At 35.4% G+C, this 17,902-nt stretch overlaps 1 protein-coding gene across 5 annotated transcripts in view; it reads left to right on the plus strand.

Annotated features, from left to right (window-relative positions):
* Positions 1-17,902, plus strand: part of ZNF280D (zinc finger protein 280D) — a 45,628-nt gene that overhangs the window by 18,116 nt on the left and 9,610 nt on the right. For 3 of the 5 annotated variants that reach the window (XM_030954982.1, XM_030954984.1, XM_030954983.1), the window contains 10 exons: positions 505-731; positions 2,746-2,903; positions 3,409-3,509; positions 3,604-3,750; positions 4,302-4,436; positions 5,693-5,937; positions 7,036-7,176; positions 8,436-8,498; positions 9,036-9,154; positions 9,332-9,368. In XM_030954982.1, the coding sequence (XP_030810842.1) occupies positions 505-731; positions 2,746-2,903; positions 3,409-3,509; positions 3,604-3,750; positions 4,302-4,436; positions 5,693-5,937; positions 7,036-7,176; positions 8,436-8,498; positions 9,036-9,154; positions 9,332-9,368 (1,373 nt within the window). Of the gene's footprint in view, positions 1-504; positions 732-2,745; positions 2,904-3,408; positions 3,510-3,603; positions 3,751-4,301; positions 4,437-5,692; positions 5,938-7,035; positions 7,177-8,435; positions 8,499-9,035; positions 9,155-9,331; positions 9,369-11,666; positions 14,334-17,902 lie in introns of those variants that run through there. The other 2 variants (XR_004061032.1, XM_030954985.1) reach the window with 2 other exon arrangements.

Genomic DNA, 17,902 nt, shown 5'->3' on the forward strand with positions numbered 1-17,902 from the left:
AGCTTGAACAATGTCTATTATGTGACTCAGAATTCTGAATTTTTTAGTAATGCTGGAAAGAACTTTTGAAGGTTTCAACATACATTCTTCCCTAAGAAACAAAGGACAAAACTTCCCATTAAGTTCTCAATAGACTTATGCTTGTCTGAAAAATACTTGCATGAAAGCTGCTTTTTTCTTCCATTTTAAATGTAAATAAATGTAAATGAAATAGATTTTTTTTGCAAGAATAAGGCAACAGTAGTATTGTTTTCTTGATTAAATTTATCTTACTTGAACCTATGGGAATCTTCTTCAGTTTTATTTATATAGTGTTTTATTACTTAAACACTAGTTAAACACTGTTCAAAATTGAGTATTGTAAGTTTGTCAGTGTGTCAGAGAATTAAGCTTTGTGTCTCTCATTAGTGCCTTCAGTTTTTAAAATGCTGTTGTCATCGATGCAGTTTGTGAGACTGATACCTTTGTTTCTGTGTCTCATCTCTTCTCCCTGTTTGCATTCAGTATTGCTGCCCAGATATGGTAAATAACTTTTTCTCGGAAGTGGTCAAAACAGAATGTGTGAGCACAAGCAAGACCATGGAATGTGAGAAAGGAAAGCTGATTATGTTAGTTAACGACTTTTATTATGGGAAGGATGAAGGTGACCTCCAGCAGGTACAACAGGAGCAGAAGACTCATACAACATTTAAATGCGTCAGTTGTTGCAAAGTTCTTAAAAATAACATAAGGTATTTGAACTCATTTCCTTAATTATTTGTTAATCACTTACAGTCCATAGTAGTCTCATGTATTAAAATTTTGTGTTTCTGGAGTGTAGAGTTCCTTTCATACTGAAAACTGATAATATTGGGTGACTAAACAGAAATTGAATTAATTTTTACCTTGCATGTATGTCCATAACTGGGAACTTTTTACAGAGTATGAATTTTAGTGGTGTCTAACGTAAACATAGAGTTTTGATAAGAGCAGTTGTAGGACTTTGGGGTTAGAAAGGGCAACACAAAGGATTTTACAGTTTGCCATCTGGATTGATGGCAGTATTGGTAGATGCGAGTGTTAATTCCCTTTAGGGACACACAATGACTAATAGTCAGTAGTTCACTTATGTAACATCTGTTATTTTGTTGGAGTAATTTTACTTCCAAATGCTGATAAAACCCCAGTAAGCTGTTTTAGTAGGTAGACAAGTTTGTGTCATCGTTCCTTTGGAAGTTAAGGTCACTGAACTTTTTTACATGCACTCTTCAACGGAAGCTGAAGTAGCAGAATGTAAAATTGAAAAATGGACTGTTGTTTCAAAGGGCACAGTCTGCAAGTTAAAGTGAGCAGGTTTATGCTAACATTAGACACATATTATTGAAAAAAACAAGTTTTCTGTAATTAAAACAATGACATTTGCTATTAATCATTAAATAGGCACTATTTTATACTCAGCATTATATTGTAAGCAATTGGTGCTGTGGTGCCTATGTGTTCCACAGCAAGCCATTAAAAATGTACAAGCTTTTTTTTTTTTTAACTTATTTCTGTAGCATTGACTTTTACCGTATTAATTTTGACTGTAACTTAAAAATTTTTATTCCGAGGTCTATTTTGCACCTTTATTTATAGTGGACAAAATTAACACATCTTACCATCCTAATTAAAGTATAACTTTTTTCACTTAAGTTCAGAAAAGCAGAAAGTGATTCATCATGGTAATCCCCTGCTTTCTTCAAAGGATTTGTTGTTGGATCTACCATCGCAATAATTTTCTGTTAAGGCATTATGCAGTAATAGTATCAGTTTCTTTTGTCTGCTTAGAAACCTGGAGAGACTCAGTTGGCTTTTTCTGGTTTTCTTGTTTCTGTTTTTTAAGCAACTGCATGACAGTATGAGCATGAGCTCAAGAGACTATGCTCCTTGCTCATTTGTTTTTTTCCAGTTCCAAGGTCTGCATTCCTTTTGTGAGTGTGACTTACATGTAATAGTTCCTCTGGCTGTACTGAAATAAAGTGCATTCCAAACAGGAGTTTTGGAAGTTGAACTGTAGTGGGTTTGCAGGTAACCTGTCCTTGTGCTGCTCCACCAGTAACAGTGATCTGCTGATCCTGCCGTGAGTGCCCGGACTTCCTAGCCAGAATAGGTTCCGACAGATGGACAGATATATGAGGAAAAGTTATTTTAAATAGTACCATACCAGTTTCTCCCACTCTTAATGTTGGCTGCACAGTGGTGGTTTTGATGACTATCCTTCATAATTCAAGGTCAGCCCTAAATGCTTTAGACAAGGAACATTCCTGGAACTCCTGCCGTGGTTTCACATCAAGCTGTCATGTCCAAATTGCAGATACATCCTTGCTATTTAATACTTTTCAGCCGACCTAAAGTTAAATGTGTTTCAGAATGGAGCTTTGAGATTGCTGATGGTGAATAAAGTGTTAACAGTTGATGTGTTCTTGTTGTCTTTACTTATTTCCTTATATTTCAAGGCAAGAATTTTGTCTAAGCAAACATGAGAAATGTAATAGATTTAGTCTTAGAACATGTTTTAGATTTCATGTGTGTTCCTTAAAGTTAAGAATTCTAGTCAGCTTTAAGTTTGTTGCCTATTTTTTTAGCAAACACTTAGTACTTAATTTTTTTTTTAATTGAGAAGTCCTTACAGAGTAAAATTTCTAAAGAATCCTTTATATCTTGCATATGATATGTATAGGGAATGTTCAAATGTAGTTTTTTGCACCTGTTCACTATAATTTAAAGGTTTATGAACCACATGAAACATCACTTGGAACTTGAGAAGCAAAGCAATGAAAGCTGGGAAAGCCACACCACGTGCCAGCACTGTTACCGACAGTTCCCCACGCCGTTCCAGCTGCAGTGCCACATCGAGAGTACACACACGCCTTACGAGTCATCCAGTGAGTTGAATTTTTTTCTTAGCCAAAATTTTTAGAAATTTCCCAACTTTTATTTCCTGGATTGTAATTTCAGAATAAATCTATTGTTATCCAAGTACAATAATCTTGAGATCTAATATGAAAAAAAACCAGAAACAAAGCACTTTTTTTTTCTTTTGAGAGCATATATATATATATATATATATATATATATATATATATATGCAAAAAAGTATTTTTAAAAGCCTTTGTTTTTTTCCTTGCATTTGTTTGTTTATTTATATATTTTGAATTGAAAGCTTGACTTTAAGACCTCAGGTTTAAGGCCCTTGCCTTCCTGGCTTTCTGAAACTGTACAGGGAATTTCTTCTAAAGAGTGGAATAATCATTAGATTTCTTTACCTTTAATGATATATACATATAATGTATGTGTGTATATATTTATATATATATATATGTATTATAATTTATGCACATACAACACCTATAAAATTTTTAATTTTTTCTTGTTTTTTACTTTTTCTAGCGATTTGTAAAATCTGTGAATTATCATTTGACACAGAGCAAGTTCTTTTGCAACATATGAAGGACAATCATAAGCCAGGTGAAATGCCGTATGTTTGCCAGGTATCTCAGAGTGACTTTTGTATTTAGATTACACCACTCCCCTGTCTTCAGTGTCAGTAAACTTGTTACTCAAAAGTCAACCTTCTTATTTTAGGTGTGCAGCTACAGATCCTCAGCTTTTTCAGATGTAGAAACACATTTTAGAACAGTTCATGAAAACACAAAACATTTGCTATGCCCCTTTTGCCTCAAAGTTATTAAAATTGGAGCACCGTACATGCATCATTACATGAGGCATCAGGTAAGCAGATCTTTTCAGTCCTTAATGCTAGAAAAATGCTAAACATGTTTAAGGAATCTCCCTCTGAAAAAACAAACGTGACTGATTTGTATGCTGGTTACTAGGTAAGAGTAATTAATAAGAATACATTAGAAGAATTTCAGAAGTCTTTAAGGGAGTTGTCTTGTTTTTGTGTGATGGCAGCTTCTTGTTTAAAATAATCTCTGAATATCCTTGGAAGAATCTTCTTGCTGTTTGGTTTCTTCATTACCTTTTAGTGATTTGATTCTACTTTTCTTGAGGTTACTAGCAAACCTGCCACTAGTTCAAATAAAGAAAGAGATAATGAAGTGTCCTGTAACTGGGAATCTGATTCCTCCTTGTATTAACTGTACTGCCTTGCATTTTCAAGTATCTAATTCCTACAGGGTGTCTTTTCTTTGTGTAGTATTAGGAGTTTGTTTGTTCAGTTGATGTTTTAGGAACTGCATGAGCATTGCTTGAGACAAGCTAGGGCTAGAGTTTTGTCATCCCATCCATGCTTACTGTAGATTGTCATTTGTCTTTAAAAGAAAAAGGGAATATACCGTTGCACTAAATGCAGACTGCAATTTTTAACATGCAAAGAAAAAATGGATCACAAGACTCAGCATCACCGAACATTTAGGAAACCCAAGCAATTAGAAGGCTTGCCTCCTGGAACAAAGGTGAGTGTTCATGCAGGAAAACTTGAGGGGGCAAAGGAAAAAAAAAGGTCTTGGTAGAGGAAAGAGTAGAGGAAAGAACAGAAAGAAGTGCTTTCTGTTGGTAGAGGAAAGAACAGAAAGAAGTGCTTTCTGTTGGTAGAGGAAAGAACAGAAAGAAGTGCTTTTCTCCTTTCTTCTGTGTAGAATATGTATGCTTAAAACTGGGTTCACTAGGTCTTGTTTGGGTTCAGCATTTGAAGGTATGTGAGGAAAACTTGGATCCCCTCAGAACACTTACCCTGTCTATAAGTCAATCTTCCATTTCTCAAGAAGGAACTACTTAGACTAGGATTTTCTTGTAGATTTTGGGACTTTTTCCAACAGTTTTTTAGTAGAGCATCAAAATATATGTCCTTTCAGTTGCAAGAAAGAATAGAAGTTAACATTTTGATCTGCTCATCAGTTCATTTGCTGTAGAATCAGGAAGGGAGAAATTACTTCAGTTGCTGTTGATTGTCTTGCTTGGCAGAAGGAATGTAAAGCACCAATTCTTCACTCTGTGATGATACCTCAATTTTTTAAAGATTTCGTGGTCTTCATGACCTAACAAAAGCTTGGATTATGTTAAAATTTGTTAGTAGACCTTGACAGGATGAAATGATAATACTGAAAAACCTGGAACCAGATTTAGAAGACAAGGTGCTTCTAAACTAGGAGTATGGTTAAGTATAATTAGGAGTCATATTGTGAGTCAAAACCACATTTGACAGCATGACAAAGGAGGTCAAGAATAGCAGATAAGAGGTCAAAAACCAGAATTTCTCCTTGGAATTCTAGGATGAGAAACAAACATATCCGAAGGGAGTAGACTGGCTCACCATGTGGCAGTAAGGCACAGGACTTTTTGTTAAATCCAGACACTGATGGAATGGTTTGATATTCTTCTTAGTAGGGCTGATTGGTCTGACACTTCTGCTACATTTTTTTCATTTAAGAAAGCAGGATCTAGCCAGTTGCAGCTCTGGAAAGAAAACATGTTTTATCATGAGTAGCTATTTCAACCAAAATGAACTTTTTAAGTGTCCAGTTGGCTATTAGAGGTTAACTCTAGTCCAACGGTGTTTTCAGTGTTTTATGGTTTTCAAAGTAATCTTTCATCAGGAGAGTTTCTTATGCTATGATTTGTGCTGTAAAGTGGCTTAAACTTTGAGACAAATAGAAGTAGGAACTTGGAGAGCTTATATCTAAACAATTATTTTAACATTTCATCCTTGTAGGTGACTATTCGAGCATCTTTGGGGTCTCATCAGTCAGGATCATCAGCTACATCCTCTGTTAGTACTAGCAGTTCCACATTTCAGTTATCACCTAAAGCTAGAAATACAACCACTAAAAATCATAACAAATCTAATACAAGTAAATCAAGAGGAAAATCAAAACAATCTACATCGAGGAAACAAAATGCGTGGACGAACAGCAGAAGAAAAAAAGAACCTACAAATATAGCATTTCATAATCTAAGGTAAAACACTGGCAGTAAAATTGTCTTTAAGTACGCTTTGAACATAAATAACTCATCACTTAATAGTCTTTCAGTAACTTTAATGCTGTAATATAGAATATCTGGCACCTCAGGTTTGCTGAGAAAGCAGAGACATAAACTTTCTACATACTGGTACTGTGGTTGTAATTCTGAATTCACTGATTTTGGTGGTGGCAGACTACTTTCTGATGGAAGAACAAGTGTTCTGGAAACTTCTCTGTGTCACATTTAGAAATTTTCTCTGTGTGAAGCCTTTCTTTTTCTTTTTCTCTTTTTTTTTCTGTTTTTTTTCTTTTTTTCCCTTTTATTTTATTTATTTGAACCTGTTAGTTAAAAGATAAAATCCTAGGAGATACAATATTTTGGGGAGCTAATTAAAAAAAATCAAGGAAGTAAAAGCAAGCTATTGGGAGGATGCTGTCTTTATCTTGACAATTTATTAGGCTTTGCTGTTCTTATGTTACAATTTTCATGGGTATTTTATGGACTGTTTATTACACTGGAGTGTAATTTCATTGGTTATGATGAGTTAGCATTTTTTTTGTCAGAGATGGAAGATGCTACCCCTCCAATTTTTGACTTTCTGAGTGTGTAGCTCTGGGAGAGATCCAAAAACAAGTCAGCAAAACTGGGGAAGAGCAGGATTATATTCTTGCTTGGTAGATGCTTCAAAGCTTGTGGGTAATATTGGGATGATAGAAAATCCGAAGGCTTTTTCTGTGCCTTGTGATGGATGGAAATCATTGTTGCAAATACTTCTCAAGTACATGGAGACAGCAGCAGCTGAAGTTGGAGGTTCTCATCCACTGCATTTTCTCTTGTTTCCAGGCCAATAATGGATGTGTACATTAACTTTCACTTTTTTATTAGGATCATAATTAAATCATAGTTCAAGTAAAAGCAAAGTTTTCTTCCTTTCTGCTAGTGTAACCTTTAAGTATTTAACTGATGTATTTTTAAGTTCCTCATTTTTCCATAGTATAGGCAAGCTTGCTACTTACTTAAAGCAGAGTTTGAAATAGTTATCCCTTCTGAAAGTGTTGCTATTAACTGATAACTTTTTCATACTACTGTCAGGTATCATGTTGGAACTCACAAATGCATTGAGTGTTTCTCAGAAATAAAAGATTTTGCAAGTCACTTTCCTGCATACGTCCACTGTAGTTTATGCAGATATAACACCAGCTGTAGCAAAGCCTATGTCAATCACATGATGAGGTAAGAACTCTTCAAAGCTTTTACTGGCTTAGTAAACACTTCCTAAGTTCATGTAAGGTGTGAAGTGTTTGTTAGGTGAATTTTTAACTGGATCCTCAGACTGGCAGGGAAATGCGTGAGCTTGGATTTTTTTAATTTTTAGCAAAGGCTTAAACTCCACATTCTTGTTTTGCTTTAAAAATCCAGTGGTACAGGCAGTATTTTACCTTTGCTTCAGAGTTTCTGTGCTATCTTCCATAATCGCTTCAGCCTGACTTGGCAAATAATGACTAATTATGGTATGTTCTCTGGGTTTCAGATTGAATGTCTCATCTGATTTTACAAGTGCTGAATGCATACAGGCCACAGCTATCGCTAGTGAAGTCTGTGCTCAGATTTGAAGGATATCTCAAATAGCAAACTCAAGTGGATACTTTGCCTTACCCTACTTCTGGTCATCCATAGAAATAACATCTCATTTGGTCACCAGTGGTGGGGCAGCGTAGGGTATTAGTGATGACAGCTGTAAAAAAGCCTGTTAAGAAAACAAATGCATCATTTTTAGAGCCATAGTATTATACTATACAAGAATTAGATACAGATCACGTAGCTGTGACAGTAAAACAAAATTTTAAAAACCTACTTGTTACTCCTGTGCCCTGAAAAAGCCAACTGTATTGTGGAAAATAGTGAATGTGATTTTTTTTTTAATTCATATACATAGGAAGTGCCTTGGCATTTGTAAACTCTAGGATTCTTGAATCTGTGATCTAAGTTTTTAGATACACTTTATATTTACCTATTCATACCAATTTCAATGCTCATAGAAGTCCTAGGCTGAAATAGTTTGCATGCTTTTATGTGTGTAATCTATTGTTATCTGAAAATTTCATGTCTTATTGAAGGCCATCTCTTTAGGAAGCACAAGTTCAGCCAAGTTTTAGCTCTTTTGTGGTGCATTCTATAGCTATGGTTCTTCAAAAACTGAATTGTTGATGGTAGCAGTAAAAGTATGTTCTTCCAGGACTGTGCCAGTAAAATTTAGCTTTTCCCCTCCCGAGCTCATTTACAAGAGAGCCAATGTTTTAAACTAGAGCTGAGATTCACAAATTTGTAAGCTTTAAACATTTAATGTTTCAGAATAATGCAGTTCAGTACCTTGGGCTTCTATTTTCATGTTTTGTCCTAAGCAAAGTGCAGTACCATGACTAGTGAAGGGGTTATGCAGAGTCATGTATTTATTAAAACCAGTCTGAGTGGTAATGTTTTCATATATTCAGCTTTCACAGTGCTCGTCCAAGTAAAAGGTTTTGGATCTTTAAGAAGCATTCAGAACAGCTACGGTAATTCAGCTTTTTTCGCTTACAGATCATTATGGTTTTACTTTCTGATGTTGAACTGATAACTTAGGTTGAGATTATAACCTCTTGAATTTCCACAATTTAGACCAGAGAAATGAAACCATTAGGTTTTCCAATAGCAGTGTTCTGGTCAGTGACAAATACTTATTTGTCCACATTTATGAACTTAATTCTGAGCAGTTTTAATTTTTATTTTTTTTATTATTATTCATAAGATGCAAAATGGGGAGGGGGTCAGGGAAAGAAAAAGACAACCATCCAATCAGAGAAACTCATGCTCTACAGATAAATTTCTGTCTAAAGTCATGTTCTTTGTACTATATCCAGCATGGAGATGCCCTGCTCATTGATGGGAATTTCCTGATACTAGTTGCAGTAGAAAAAGTAAGATTATGTTTTTGTGAATCATCTCATCTGAAGTTGATTTTTTTTAATAGTTTGTCCAGTTGCTGTAAGTTAAGAAAAGTGTCTCTATGACCATGTTGTAACTGCACTTCCTTTATTATTTTTATTTCCTAGAGGTATGACTGTAGTGTGTCTTAACTGTGATTTCCTGGCTGATGTTTCTGGCTTGGATAACATGGCCACACATCTGAGTGAGAACCAGACTCATACTTGTCAAGTTATTGTGGAGGAAGGTGAGCACAGGTGGTGTCTTTTTATACAGTGTATAAATACTTCCATGTGGATGTCTCTTGTGTTATCACAGTCCTATTTTGAGTTGCATTATTTTTGTATGTGCATTTAACAGTGAGTACTTCTGTATTTCCACATTTTAAAATATTCTTAATTCAATCCTTTGTTTTCATTTTCAGTTTCCACAGATAATGCAACTGCTGCACAAGTGTCTCAGTAAGTTTTATTTTACTGCTTAATGTTTTGGTTTTTTCTATTAATTTAGTGATAGATGGCCAAAATTTGCACTTTCAACTTGGGTTTCTTTGAATTCCATTGAATTTGAAATGTATGGGTGAACACAGGCCTTTGCTGTACTAGTGCTTTTTCATCTTACCATGTCCACAACTACAAAAATGAAGAGATAAAACAAGTACCTATTGCACCTAAAACAAAATCAGTCTGAAGAAAGATAAATAATTGTTGCGGTGTTGGAACTTCTCAATTCTGACCTGTCTATATACAATGAGATTGTTACTTCTATTTAATACTAGCTTTATCAAATCAGTGGTTTATGTTCTTTATGTAATATGAATACAAAAAGGAATGTCCTTTACTGAAGTAGGACAAATTCAGTCTTAATATTTTAAAAATATTTAGGAATTATTTAAAAAAATATGTCTTCATATGACCAAGGCATACTGCTTTGTATTAGCATTTTTATTCTGACTTTGAAAGAGGAATTCCTATGTATTAATCAGGGTTTTTTAAGGATTTGAAGAACCTGCAGTATTGTGGAGATTGTGTTTCAGATTGTGTTAGTTTGGGTTTGTTTTAGACCTTAGAAGAATCAGACATGCCAAGCCCAATCAGACATGCCCTGATTATCCTGGAACTGCTTCTGAGGCTCTACAGTGTAGTTTATGCCTTAATTCAAGGTTTAGAGGTGTGTCAGTTAAATCAAACGTTTGTGTTTTCTTCATACCATTTTCAGACTACAGAATGAAAAATGTCAGACTGCAAAGAAATATTTTAAGAGATAGAACAAAATGGTTTAACCCTGATAACCCCTCTAGCCCTCAGCAGGATTCTAAAAGGAGTTTAGATAGTCTCATGCATGATGAGAACTCTTTCAACAGAGTGATAAGTTCTTAGGCCTCTAAGCATAAATCAGCTTTCACTGAGTTTTGGAGATTCCCCAAATAGATTATTTAATATTTATTAAGTATTTTCTTTCTTAGTTTCCATAAAGTGGCTAATAAGAGGAGGTCCTCTAGTAGTTTAGCTTTCAGTGAAACTCAGACAATGACAAAAGAAAGTGTTGAGCTATGATACTTGGGGAAACGTTAGCTTTTGTATTTGGAGCTGGCATTAGGTGTTGGGAATTAATGCCTGCTGAAGTGTCTGGAAGGAAGGTTATAGATATGTTGAATGGTGGCTGAGGATGTACAGCTGATACGCTAATGCAGCTGTGGCAGGCTGTCTTCGGTACTGCAAAAGGACCTTGCTGTCTTGAATACATTGCAGAGACATATGGAAATATGTAACAATGTTTGCTGTATAGATCTATGTATCTGTTGCTCAGAAGTAGATGGATGAGCACTGAAAAGATTTGAAGTAAAGTCAAGAATATATGCAGGTTTGTTTCTGCAATATGTTAGAGTAGGACAGATGCAGATACACATTATTTTTGAGAGTTCTGATGCCAACATAAAATCAGTTGCTGGTACCACAAGAAGTGATAGAAGATCAATGATGGTGCTTTTTGAAACTGTCAGGCTCATAGGCTTCATTATTTTCAGTGAATCTTGTCCTGTTCCATATGCTAGTTCTCTGATACTTTGGACAAGAATATATCATTGCTAAACTGAAGAGTATACCTCTGTAGCAGATATTTTAATTCATAATTTGCTGTACAGGGTACAAAAAAAAAGTTCATCTTTTTGTTGTGGGCTGGTTCTTAGTGGTACTCTGGTTGCTTTGGAAGAAAAGGAACTTGCAGACAATATTCATAACTTCTGCTGTATAGTTTCTCAATGATCTCTGAATGTTTCTTCCAATTCTTTGACCTATAATTCAATGACTTGTTTATGGGACTCTTCAGAATCACTTCATCATTGGAAACAATGACTCAATTACAATCTTGAACCCTTCTGGATCTTCTCTTGCATCTCTCAGATGGTGTCTTTGGGTGTCTTTTATTATATACTGGATTGTCTGTATGTGTTATAAAACTCATCTTTATTGCTAATGATCAGACATGTTCCATGAACTCTGTGTACTGTTACAGAGCCTGTCTTTGGACCAGAATCCTGCCATTAGTAATACAGATAACCTAGCTGGGAATGTTCCAGCAGAATTTGTTTTTTAAATTTTTACTCTACATAAGTCTTCTTGTTTATTTGGTGATCCACCTTGTGCTGAGGAAGTAAGATTGAATAACTATGCAAGTACTCTTCTAATTGCTCAACTCTCTGCTTTGCACAACCATTAACATATTTTTAAATGAACTGACAGCAGACATTTTTGTTGCAGGGCAGTTGAAAGTGAGCAGGTATCCTATACTGCCTTGGCTCACTGATACATCATTGTGGACCAGAAAATTGAACCCAGTCCAGCTTGGGATTATTTTGGTATGTAAGCAAACAAGGATCTGACCAGACCTTTTCCTTTTTCTTCATGCATTGAAGCTGTGGTGTTCTCTTCTTGCATCTTTTAGACAGTGGGTCTGGTCTTTTCTCCAAATATTGCTGTCAAAGGCCCTTTTTGATAATGTTCTCTACTTTACAGCATTGATTGGCAGCTTTTTGGGGGCTGTACTCTGTTGAGGAGAGGCTTACCAGGAGTGTCATTTACCAGGTGCAGTGTTCCTTTGCTGCTCATGTGCAGCATTTCTTCCCTGCTCCAGTCTATCAGTTTTATCCCAAGCTAGAGTAGTGAGTAAATGCTGATGCATATGGGCTGACATCAAAGCCCATTTTGTTCTGAACTTGATCCCACCTTCTGAAACTAAAAGGCTTTGTTGGTTTTTGGGTGTTCACTAAAGCATACAAGTCTTGATCTATTTAATATTCAAGTAAGTTACATTTTTTCTGCCAGTGACTTTGTGGTATATAGTGGCAAAATATGCTTTCCATGTCTTCTATTGCATGTAACTACATAAACTGAGTCTTGGCCAAAGCAATTTACTGGCTGCTTTGCTCTCTGGTAGCTAAGCTTCTTTTTGCTCCAAAATACTGTGAGAGGAGGAAAGCATGTAATGGAAGTACATTTATTGAGCCTTGATTCTGAGGGTGGAGCAGCTACAGTTCCAGTTGATTTCACACCTTGTTCTTTTGGGATCCTCTCTTATCTTCAAGGATGCTCTACTCAAGCTGCTGGGACATTTGCTGCTTTTGTTTTTACTGCTTCTGATTTCATCTTCAGTTCTAGATTATCTATGGCAAGTTTATCCATCAGGATATTCGATGAGCTTTGCTTTTGCAGTGATGAGCTTGTAATGTTCCTCCAAACTCAGCCTCCTGTTTACAGTGGGTATGTTTTGAATCTCTCATTTCCTAGCCTGAGAACAGCATAAGAGATAAAGCTGACCTCACTTAAGGATCAGTCACTGATACAGCTTCCTAGTTGTAAGAGTTTGGTTTTGGTGAATGCAAGCTGTTCTTGATTTGCAGCACTTCCTTTTCCTGAATAACCAAATTCTTTGAGATTAATTCATTTTGACCAGTTTTTTTGTCCTCTTGACTTTTAGTACTCAATCACAGGTCTGGTGATAGTGAGCTTCTGCAGCTGTTTAGTATTGCTAATAATGGTAAGGATCCTGTCATCCATGGTCTCTTCCACATATTTTGTGACTGACCATTTGCACACTTACTCAGTACTCTAAAGTCTTGCTCTTTTTGCAACTTTCTTCCTTCTGACAGAAGCCGTGTTCCATCTTGAATGCTTCAAGCGTCACTTACCAACTACAGGTTTTTCTTGCAGGACTTAATTCTGTTTTGACATAGCAGCATTCAGAAAAGCATAGTGGGTTTGTGTTTTCATTGTGAGCATGCTGTTCATTTCAGAGGAAGTTGAATTCGTATTTCACTTTCATTCAGGTTTCTGACAACATGAAGAATGGAATGTGATTGCAGGGTTTTGTGGCTTTCAGAAACATTCTCTAAGAATTTCCCAGAGGTGACACTAGATAGACACTTGGATTTGAAGTTATGTGAATTCTACATCTTTTAAATGCTTATTTGTAATATTGTCCTTCAGTTCTTTTGCAGATTTGCTACAGAAATTTAAGTTTCGAACTTGCATTTTAAACACTTCTTAGGGTACTTAGAGATATGAGAAATTTGTGGAAATGGTTCATGTAGAATCAATTGGCCTTGTGACATCCTGTTTCCATTTGTGTGAGGATCTTGGAAAAGTTACTCATGTTGAAAACTCATAAAAGCAGTTCTAAATCATTAAAATAAACCTGCCTTAGTATTAAATCTCTCTTATGATCCCAACAATTTACATGAATAATGCAACACATTGGACCATATCTGCACGGGCAGAGCATAAATATGCATGATATAACCAATTTAGCTTATGGTCAAAGAATTAAGATTTCATTTGTATGTAGCTTAACCTATCGCTTTTATTTTTAGGACATTGAGTGTCATTGCTTGGCTAGCCAGTTATGTTTTATGTTTGTTTGAAAAGCCATACAAACAAAGTAAATGTTTGTTTCTGTTATTCTGTTAAATGTAATTGTGCAGCATTTAAATTTACATCTGTCAAAACAGGGAATTTTTGCAAGAAGGTGGAATTAATTAAAAACAGGCCAACACCTAAAAATCCCAAACCCAATGACCTTTCCATTCATTTGGCTGTAAATAAATTTAAATTTTTTAATGCTGTGTATGATTCAGTTGAGTGTCTGGAAGATACCTCAAGCCACTTAAAGTTGATTTCTAGAAATTCTTGAAGCTACAGTCATCCCAGAAAAAGTTACTTTTGGTTAGGTGTGGGCAAAAAAGAAGTGTTTGGCAAAAGATTGCAGCTGAGTTTGTTCTGCTTACCCAGTGAGCCTTTGATTGTAAGGAAGCATGAGGGATTGCTGGGAAGAGGGTGGCTCATGATTTGAGCTGTGTATGTGAGCAAATATATACAGTTTTATTGTGGGAGAGCAGGACAAGGAATGAGACTGAATTTCAGAAATGAAGCTACTCCTGTTTGTGCTTAACTGCATTTTAGAGTCTAGCTTTTGTTACTGACTCCAGATCTCTTCCATTAGTCCTAGGTGTCTCTTCATCTGTCAAAGTTTCAGTTCAAACTGATTAAAGACTTCAAGGTGTCTAAATTAATGTTCTTACTTGACTTTTACTCTGAGTCCCTTTGGTTTTATGGCTGATCCATTCTGTTTGCTATCTCAAGGTGAAATTTTGTGCTCAGCTGCTCCTTTTTTATGGGCAACTTTTTTAAGGATTGCCATTAAAAGGGAATTTTTTTTCATTGTTCTTAACTAGAAGTTCATGTAGAGTGAAGAATTTTTGGAGAGTTCTAGAAAGGTTTCAGAGTTACTCAAAACTGTTGGACCAACAGGCTGTACTTACTGGAGGTGGTCACAATCATTGGTTTATTTTTATAATGTTCTTTCCAGAAGCACTGTGACTTCACAGATGTGAGAAAGTATTGCCTTGCTGATGTTTGAGATCTGTGGGATTTAAGATTTCTTGTGTCATTGAAGTGTTGGGAAGATCACAAGGTGATAATTTTCTCTGGTTTGGTGTGTATTCATGCAACTTCTGCCAATCACAAATTAGAAGGAACTGCTTTCTAAAACTATACCTAAACAAAATTAAGGTTGAGAGTATACATCATGAATCCAAAGTAAACCAAAATAACGAAGATGTGGTTACAACAAAATGTTACAAACTCTGCTCATTTCCGAACCAACATAAATGAACCAGTTGGAATCTCCTTTATAAGATATAAAATGTGAACACAAAAATGTCTCAAATTTGATAATGTAAAATAACATTTATAATGGATTTTAAATAATCTATAGGTATTGGATCCAATTCACAGACATTTAAGTTAGTGGCAAAACTTTAATTTATTGAGACAAGAAGACCAGTATGTTTTGTTCTTGGATATGCAATATCTGATCTATTCCTGTCGACATTAGTGAGTCTAACAGGAGTGACTGTTTTATGGCAAATGGCTATTTCCAACATATTTGTTTTAAGTTCTTGCATATAAATCATTAAAGCAGTAAAGCTAAATATTTGGCATTGCATCATCTTATACTGGTGTGGCTTCTCTTGATTAAATACTTCAGAGTATTTAAAGTCCTGACCCAAAAAATGTGTTCTCATTTGATTTATCCTGATTATTTCTCTGTTAATTAGAAGAGTATTTTTACAGTGCTACTGAAACCAATCCTTTTTTGTAGCTATTCTTGCCATAGATTGTGGCAGATTAGGATATAATAAATAATAATATGTGATTGTTTATGCTACAGTTTAAGATGCTGGTTAGCTGCTAGAACATTAATGTTAGAAAGTATCCGTGGTGTGCTGATACTATGTGCTTAAATTCTTTAAAAGGTCTGGGGTTAGGCTGCTTTTTTGGATTTAGGAAAATTCATGTGGTTGATCAATCTAATATTAGTATACAGTTTTCATAAAATTTAAGTGGTAAAGCTGTTTTTTTGTGTCAAATACCTTGTACCCTGTAGACAACCATTAAGACTCGCTGAGGTTGTGAATAATTTAATTTATGATTAATAACATTATCTAAATATAATAGAGGCAGCACCATACTTCAGCAGATTAAATTTGCCTTTAATGCAACATCAACAAAGAAGATTTAGGCATAAGCAGTTTTGAGGGGTTTGTTTGCTTTTTCTTTTTTTCTCTGAGAAACCTTTGAAAGGTTAGATTTTGTTAGAACTGATGACTTAACAAGTTTGTAGGAGATACTTCTTGCTATCTCTGCGATAACATTTTCTTACAGAAACACAGAAAATCAATTTTGGTGATGTTGTGATAAGCTGTTTAATTAATGTGGTTTTCAAAGTCAATAAATTTAAATCATTTATAGCTCATCTAATGTATGGACTGTGCCTGTAAAGGTATTTTGTGGGAAGCATCCCCTCCATGTAGTAGTTGGAGGTCAGCTGCAATGTTTTACAATTCTCCTAAAGTCAACTACAGCTCTGTACTGGGTGTTTGGGTTATGGCAGACAAATAAAAGAAAACTGAGCTTATATTGGGGAATGTTTTTGTCAGGTAGTTTTATGCACTTAATTTAGCATTTCAGATCTTAAAATACTTCAGTCATGGTTTAAAAGGTCTTTCTGGTGTGGAGATCATTCCTCAGGTAGAATTAGAATAAAATGCTCACTGTCTTCAGACTGTTGGTTCCTGGCTTTCCTGAGGCAAGATAACTGGAAGAGCTTACATGAAACAAGTTTATCTTATAATTTCTGTGCACCCAATAAAACACTTCAGAATTCTGAAGTGAAGTATGTTTAAGCTCAGCATAAGTATTAACTTTAAAAATCAGTTTCAGATAACCAAATTGCTTTCTAAGTTGTAAGTATCTTCATCCTTATCTCTGTTTTAACAATGCAGCAGTTTAAAACATTGAATCTTTATTCATTATCTACACTGAAATCTTCATTAGAGAGAGAAAAGCTAAGCTGGGGGTAATGTCTTGTCTTTCCTACACATAGTCTAAGAGTATCTCTGACCTTTGTATCTAGTGTGAAGATCCAAGACAATTCTTTTATAATGATACATAAATTACTGGTTATGGTGTTCGGAGGGTCTGCCTATAAAAACCCAGCTTTGTGTGTCTTACTGCAGAAAGCTGGGCTGTGTCAGAGGCACACCTTTGGTGGAGATGTGCAGTTTGTAATTTGTCGTCAGTCCCTTTGGCTGACTATTGAATGCCAGCCTCCAGTGAAGGAATGCTTTGCTTTCCTGATGTATCTTCATATTCAGGGAACCTGGAAATTGGTCACTGTGAGATCTGGGTTAATATTGACTCTGAACTGTAATTTTTGGGGGCCTCTCAGAATCTAAGTGATCTCACAGTACATATTCTTAGTGGGTTTTTTTCAGAAATGTCATCTTTGGATTCGGATTTCACAGATTTTTTTTTCAGAAGTTGTCTTTTTGTGCCCTTCAGAAAGGGCACTCTTGTTACAGAAATCCCAGATGGTAAAAGAGTGAGAGAAGTCCTGAGTCCTCGGAAAGATTTGTCTTGTAGCACTGCTGGCCAAAATACAAAGGGTTTGGTGACTTTCTTTAGCAGAACAAATGATTTTGTAGAAATGAGAAGACCTTTCATTTTCATTCAGAAGTGTTAAGAATTATTATCTTACACAGACACACTTTTTCCATAGATTCCATTACCACTTCAGGTCTGTACTCTCTCTTCTTTTTTATCCCATATTGTTTTTCAGCATTATAGGAGATGGCTATCAAATTTGCTTTTTTTCTCCATAGAATTGTGTTCCATAATACTGGGTTTTATTTAAAAAATAAAACAAAAAATACAACATCCTCTGTCTAAACCACCACATAAAAACATTACAAAACCCAAACCCCACACTGTAGCCCTTACATTTGGAAAAGATGGAGAACACAGAACAGCAAAAGCTGCTTTGATGTTAACTGACATTTTTGTACTGGAACTTAGTCTTGAGTTTTCCTTCCAATATTGCTATTTTTACCCTTTTCTTTCTAGATGTTTGAGAGAGAAGAACTTGGATAGATAAATTC

The sequence above is a fragment of the Camarhynchus parvulus genome, chromosome 10, assembly GCF_901933205.1.
Source record: "Camarhynchus parvulus chromosome 10, STF_HiC, whole genome shotgun sequence".
NCBI lineage: Eukaryota > Metazoa > Chordata > Aves > Passeriformes > Thraupidae > Camarhynchus > Camarhynchus parvulus.